General features: G+C 42.7%; 1 protein-coding gene across 2 annotated transcripts; it reads right to left on the bottom strand.

The window, feature by feature from the left end:
- Positions 1–753: 753 nt before the first annotated feature.
- cx52.6 (connexin 52.6) lies at positions 754–4,961 on the bottom strand. Of its 2 annotated transcripts, none has more exons than XM_035995688.1 (3): positions 4,810–4,961; positions 3,309–4,730; positions 754–1,158 (listed from the first exon to the last, which is right to left on the bottom strand). In XM_035995688.1, exons 2-3 carry the CDS (start codon positions 4,695–4,697, stop codon positions 1,120–1,122), a joined length of 1,428 nt encoding a protein of 475 aa, XP_035851581.1. In that variant the 5' UTR covers positions 4,698–4,730; positions 4,810–4,961; the 3' UTR covers positions 754–1,119. The 2 variants fall into 2 exon arrangements, with proteins under 2 accessions (XP_035851581.1, XP_035851582.1); XM_035995689.1 differs by having other exon boundaries at positions 770–1,158; positions 3,309–4,576; positions 4,810–4,920.
- Positions 4,962–7,392: the final 2,431 nt, after the last annotated feature.

Genomic DNA, 7,392 nt, shown 5'->3' with positions numbered 1-7,392 from the left:
ATCAGTTCTCGACAAACTATACTAGGACTTTTTTCAACATACTATGACCTGTTTATGACTTTTTCCAACATACTATACTATGACTGACTATTTTTCACTTTTTGCGACATACTTTAATATTACTTTTTTATAACTTTTTTTGGCACAATATATTATGACTCTTTTCTCCCTTTTTTGACATACTATACTATGACTTTTTCATTCCTTTTTTTCGATATATACTATACTATGACTTTTTTATAAATTGTTTCGACATAGTATATTATGACTTTTTTGACATGCCATGTATGACTATTTTTTTTACATACTATACTATGACTTTTTATTATTTTTTTTAATTTTTAATAAGCTGATAAGCTGGGCTGAGTCAGACAAAACACATCTGTCCTGCTGAAGAGGGAAACATCTTTAATAGATAAAAACAACAAAAACATTCACAATCAAATCTTACATTTGTCAGATATATTCATAAACAATATTAGGCTCCTCTCAATCAAAACAAAATGCTCATTCTGTGTGATAAATTATACATTACATGTCATTTAGCTGTCGCCTTTATCCAAAGCGACTTACAATTGCTACATATGTCAGAGGTAACACACCTCTGGAGCAACTAGGAGTTAAGTGCCTTGCTCAGGGACACACTGGTTGATGTATCACAGTGGGAATTGAACCCTGATCTCCCACACCAAAGGCCTGTGTCATATCCACTGGACCATCACCACCCACCCAATTTATAGACACTTCATAGGCTCATCTTTTTTGTGGTTGCCAAATCCACCATCTTTAATTACAATCTGCAGTTTGCAACAGGCTTTTGGTCTCATTATATGAGCAGTCACATATATGCTTTAAGCCATCTTTAATTTTGATTCATATTTGATTTAGCAAGTGGCTTGCAAACTATCAATATAAAGTAATCAAATGCTGAAGATATCATTTGTATAGTACAGGAAGCAAATTAGTAAGTGTCTTTTGTCTGAAATGTCATGTCAACACATTTGAACTGAAGCTCTTGTTCATGCACTATACACACTGAATAAACACACTGTGGAACATCAAGTTACAGCTGGAGACAGGGTGACAGGAGCCCTCCCAATGGTCCTAAAACGCTCCTTTTTACTTTTTCATGATTGAAGACAGCTCCAGAATCATGCTCTGAAAGAAAGAAAGAAAGAAAGATGGACAATGCATGGTTATTATTATGTAAATCACAGACACGCTGACCTGTCCCCTCGCTGCAGTGATGTAGACACTTCTAAAAACACCCAACCACAGCAGAGGTGCACCCATAGAGTAAAAGAAGTGGACGTACCCAGGGTGACGTCACCCATTGGTTTGTGGACTGCCGTTTGGAAGCCTCGGGTTTGGCTATTGGCCGTCACCAGAAGTGACCATGTTTAGATGATAGGGTGGAGCTGGGGAGGAGCGAGGGGTGGATCTGACGGACGCTATGCACAGAGCCATGGTAGCAACCTGTCAATCACAAGGTAGCCCCGCCTTAAAGCATCCCCTTAAAGCATTTTATTTTTTAATTTTTTTTTACTTCACATGTGGGTGTGGTTACAGGTAGCCTGGGAGCCAGAGCAAATAGATACGTCTGGCCCCCTCCCATTCAGACAGACTTCCAGCTGACCTGGCCTTTAGCAGACCAATCACAACTGTTTATCTCACATGGGGCGGGTTTGAGAGGATGAGCCTTCCCCTGTTGGTCCGTCCAGCACAGTCAAACTCAGATCAAACTGTCAAACTAGGTGCTGCTGCTCTTGGGGGAATTACTGGAATTGTTGGGTCTTTGTAATTTATAGAGTCTGGTCTAGACCTACTCTATCTGTAAAGTGTCTCGAGATAACTCTTGTTATGATTTGATTTGATTATTATGATTTTGATTATAATAAAACTGAGTTGAATTGAATAAATAATATACTAGATCAAATGTGAATCAAGATCCTGTTACTATATTGCATCAAATGTTTTCATAAAAACTAGTGTACTGTTTAGTAAGTTAGACAGGTTTGTGGCCTGGCAGCCATTTTTTAGCACTACGTCACACCTTTCCTTGCTCTGATTGGTTGTAGGTCTATCTGATTGAGTGCAGAGGCATTTAGTGCTGCGTTGCGTTGGCCAAGCGTTGGTCTCCGCCCCTTGGAAATAGAAAATGAGCTGAGCTACGCTACAGGTGTTATAGAACACACTGATCAGCCCATCAAACAGACAGAAAGCTTTCAGTCAATATGGAAGTTTTCAAATGTCTAGAGCAGGGGTCACCAACCTTTTAGAAACTGAGAGCTACTTCATGGGTACATGGGTCATGGGAGTCATACGAAGGGCTACCAGTTTGATACACTCTTCTGAAATAACAAATTTGCTTTGCAAAGTTTGCCTTTAGTTATATATGATTATTAATGATTAATGATCATCTATGTGAAGACACTGATTACGTTAATGATTTCTCATTATCAATAATTATCAACAATGACTTAACAAGGTGGGAAACAGATAATATCAATATTCAATTTTCATTTTTAGAACAGGCCTGAGGGCTACTCATGTGGTCCGTGGGGGCTACCTTTTATGTGACTTTACTGTGTCATGTCAAAATGTATTTAATAACTGAATGCAGTTTTTCATTGTGACATGAATTTACAAATTACTAGACAAAAAACAAAGTGAAGAGGTGTATTACATAATAAACTAAATCATTTCCCTGAGGGGATCAGTAAAGTATTCTGATTCTGATACATGTCCGTGCCGTCCAGCAGAGGGCAGCATAGACCTGTCATTAGTTTCCATGAGGAAATGAAGATGTCCATGCCAAAATGAAAAACAAGTAGGCCTAACTGCCACGGCTCACTGTCACTGCCACGGGTGGATGGCAGCTGTATGTCAAAAGGAACTACATGTGACAGCGTGGAGTTGACTGTTCTGCGTTTGATTTGCTTTTATTTAGGCATTTTGAAGTGAACCACTGCTGTTCAGTCACACTTTAAATAGGCTGTGCTGCTTCAATAATATGTTCAGTTAAACTATTCATCTATACGATCAGACGTGTGTTGCTTTAGGGGCTCCAGATGAAACATAACGAGAGGGCGCCCGGTTAGCTCAGCTGGTAGAGGGGCGCCCATATATAGAGGTTTACTCCTCAACACAGCGGGCCGGGTCAGACTCCGACCTGCGGCCCTTTGCTGCATGTCATTCCCCCTCTCTCTCCTCGTTCATGTCTTCAGCTGTCCTGTAAATAAAGGCCTAAAAATGCCCAAAAAATAATCATTAAAAAACATAAGGAGAAGAGAATGTTTTGTTCTCACCATGGACATCCTCCTCCCGCTGGCTGGCGGCGGCGGGGTTACCGCAGGACTCTCTCCCTGGTTGAGGTGCTGGGCCTCGACGTCTGGTCCACTCTGGGAATCAGTGCTGTCAGACTGAGTGGCCTCCGACAGTTCTCGGGACATAAAACTGCACTTTCTGGCTGTGGGGTAGTGGTCGCTCTCTGTAGAGTCGCTCATGTCACTCAGCTCCTTACAAACACTCACTCTGCTCTGCATCCTCTGGGGGTTCCTCAGGGCAGCTGGGATCTCCATGTGGCCCGCCATCAGTGTAGGCCGAGGTCCTGCGGATACCTGAGCCTCATTTGACTCCTCACTGCTGCCCGACGGCTTCCTGTTGTCCAGAGTGTAGCGCCGCCCCACCACCCCCAGCAGCTGGAGACCCTGGATGTCCGCTTGACTCGGCAGGTACGGTTGTGCAGGCTGCTGGTTGGAGCTGTTGGACCCCTCCTTATTCTGAGGGGACACAAGGGTCAAATTCAAAGGCACCGTCTCCCTATGAGCATCCGACATGACCGAGCGGGTCATCTGTGTGAGCTGCATCAACCTCTCTGGCGAGGAGTTAGTGAGCACACACACCTGCTGCACCATGGAGTTCTTCTTTGACCTGCACACGCTCTCATCGTCTCCATATTTGTATCCATACAAGCTCTGTTTGATCTTCTTCACCCCCAGATGGAAAATCTCCAGGAGGTTGAGGAATAAAGAAACCCCAGCAATAACCAGCATGAAAACCATGAACACGTTCTTCTCTGTTGGCCGTGACACAAAACAATCAACACTGTTGGGGCAAGGCAACCTCTCACATTTGTACAGAGGAGACAGTCCGATACCGTACAGAGCACACTGACCTATAATGAACCCTACCTCCACCACAGATCTGGTTAAGATATGGAAAACATATGTGCGCAGCAATGAGCCTCTAAGGGGAGCTTTCCTTACTTTCTTCTGTTCATCTAGTTTCCTGAGCTCTCGCTCAATTCTCTTGTGGTCCTCCTGGATGGGGTCTGTCCCCTCCAGCTCAGCTTTCAGACAGGCTTTCTTCTTGTGCCTCTCCTTTTCAAGGGTCCTCAGACGGTACAACGCATGCCCCATGTAGACCAGAGACGGAGAGGATACAAAGATGATCTGCAGCACCCAGTAGCGGATGAGGGAGATGGGGAAAGCCTGGTCATAGCAGACATTTTTGCAGCCAGGCTGCTCCGTGTTGCAAACAAACTCACTCTGCTCATCATCCCAGACGTCCTCAGCTGCAACGCCGAGCACAAGCATGCGGAAAATGAAGAGGATGGTGAGCCAGATCTTCCCCACGATGGTGGAATGAATGTGGACTTCTTCTAAAATACTCCCTAGTAGGTTCCAATCCCCCATCTTCTGTCACATTATTATTATTGTTATTATTATCTGTCAATGAATAAAAAAGTAGTTTGTAGGTTATTCATCAAATGGAAGTCAGAATTGCAATACAAATGGTATTACTTACATGTTTTCTATGGTCCTTGTCTCAAATGCTTCAGCATAAAGCCTTTATAAAAGAGCAGACTCATTTGTGGAAGCATCAGGACTCTTTTGTCCTCCCTTGAAGACAGACGAGACCCCACTGTGCAGCGAAGCTGACACATTTCAATGCTGTTGCAAACTAGGACTCCAGTTTGAAGCCATTGATCCAGCACATGGCCCTATAATGCCCTGAGGTTAGTTTCACCCTGACACTTTCAACAGGACAGTGCACTGAAAATAGCACCAACTGAGATGTCAATACACAACCATGTACAATGTGTTCAATGTGTTCCTTGCTCATAAAGAACAATAGTGTTCTTCCAGCTCTCTGTCAACCCTTTGTGTTTGTCCCTTTCCAACATGCAGCCAGCTCCGTAGAAGAATGGCTTTCCCAGTTTGGTGTGGAGGAACATTAGAGGCCTGCACAGTGCCCTGACCTCAACGCCTCTGGGAAGAGCTGGAACACTGACTGAGAGTCAGACCTGACCCCCAAGCAGCAGTGCTGGACATCAGTAATGCTGAACACTGATTTTAGATTGACTTGGATTTTACAGCCTGGCATGTAATCAATCAGTGCATGATTGAGTTTTAGACAGTATTTTTAGTAAGAGAGATACATTAGATATCTGTCTAAAATGTGGCACAATGGTGCGCTGCCTGCTTCTATCATTAACTTCATGTCACATTTCTGGCTGGTCTGCTAGTGAGTAACAAACGGCCCAAGGCCCTGGCCTTGATTTCCACACTTTGTGGCCCATTTTACGGATATTTGTGTCATGGTGATACAGTATATGGTGCTACCTAACAGATTGGTTCCAACTGGCGTAGATGAATGAATGTGTGAATGAATGAAATCTTTATTTTGAACAAATGATTGAAAAGAAGAGAAAAAAAAGGACCACCATTTGATAAGATTTCATCCCAGGGTCTCCTTCTGATAGCATGTTTGCTTTCAGATGTTTTATTACAGTTAGTGTATGAAACCCATCATCAAAAGTCATGCATTTTGTCAGCGTGTTTCTTTTGGATGGGTTGAATTATAGTAAACATAATTCTCCCCCTTTTGGGGGCCCCCTGGAACTCCATCAAGGACCCCAGGGGGTCCCCGGACACCACTTTGGGAACCACTGCCATAGACTTTTCAGGTCCTAACCCCAGTCTTTACCATAACAAAATACTACCCTGAACTTAAGTCCTACTCTATCAAGCTATTAAGCAAAATCAAAACAAAATGCTCATTCTGTGTGATAAATTATACATTACATGTCATTTAGCTGTCACCTTTATCCAAAGCGACTTACAATTGCTACATATGTCAGAGGTAACACACCTCTGGAGCAACTAGGAGTTAAGTGCCTTGCTCAGGGACACACTGGTTGATGTATCACAGTGGGAATTGAACCCTGATCTCCCACACCAAAGGCCTGTGTCATATCCACTGGACCATCACCACCCACCCAATTTATAGACACTTCATAGGCTCATCTTTTTTGTGGTTGCCAAATCCACCATCTTTAATTACAATCTGCAGTTTGCAACAGGCTTTTGGTCTCATTATATGAGCAGTCACATATATGCTTTAAGCCATCTTTAATTTTGATTCATATTTGATTTAGCAAGTGGCTTGCAAACTATCAATATAAAGTAATCAAATGCTGAAGATATCATTTGTATAGTACAGGAAGCAAATTAGTAAGTGTCTTTTGTCTGAAATGTCATGTCAACACATTTGAACTGAAGCTCTTGTTCATGCACTATACACACTGAATAAACACACTGTGGAACATCAAGTTACAGCTGGAGACAGGGTGACAGGAGCCCTCCCAATGGTCCTAAAACGCTCCTTTTTACTTTTTCATGATTGAAGACAGCTCCAGAATCATGCTCTGAAAGAAAGAAAGAAAGAAAGATGGACAATGCATGGTTATTATTATGTAAATCACAGACACGCTGACCTGTCCCCTCGCTGCAGTGATGTAGACACTTCTAAAAACACCCAACCACAGCAGAGGTGCACCCATAGAGTAAAAGAAGTGGACGTACCCAGGGTGACGTCACCCATTGGTTTGTGGACTGCCGTTTGGAAGCCTCGGGTTTGGCTATTGGCCGTCACCAGAAGTGACCATGTTTAGATGATAGGGTGGAGCTGGGGAGGAGAAGAAAGACAAGCATGGTTAACACCAGTGAGACAGTCACTCTCCTTTCTCACTTCTGTACTTGTCAAAAAGAAATCTTTTGTAATTTTTTTTAAATTGCACCATATTTATACTTGTTTGATCAATTTGTCCCGACTATTCCACAAAATCACCCCGCAAATCAAAACAGGTTTTTTGAGATTGTTCGGGGCCTACTGCTGTTTAAAAGGAAGTTCTAACCCCCCTCTCTATTTGTGAACAGTTGTATGGTTTATTTTTTGCTTCATGAATTGTTTGTGCAGTCTTAAATTCGACCAGATATTTCAACTTTAAGGTGTGTCATTTTAAATACAGTGTATGTGCTCATATCCTACACTGTTTACTGTCCGAATGGCTCTTATTGTAATGTGCGTAGTGATTGTAAGGTGGTT

Source organism: Sander lucioperca, chromosome 19 (assembly GCF_008315115.2).
Source record: "Sander lucioperca isolate FBNREF2018 chromosome 19, SLUC_FBN_1.2, whole genome shotgun sequence".
Taxonomy (NCBI): Eukaryota; Metazoa; Chordata; class Actinopteri; order Perciformes; family Percidae; genus Sander; species Sander lucioperca.
Note: the sequence above shows the minus strand (reverse complement) of the source record. Positions and strands in the feature narration are given on the sequence as shown.

Coding starts and splice junctions, on each gene's coding strand:
- cx52.6 (XM_035995688.1), bottom strand. CDS start 4,697: ATGGGGGATTGGAACCTACTAGGGAGTATTTTAGAAGAAGTCCACATT. Junction 1,159..3,308: donor GCGGGAGGAGGATGTCCATG/GTGAGAACAAAA, acceptor TCTTTCTTTCAG/AGCATGATTCTGGAGCTGTC.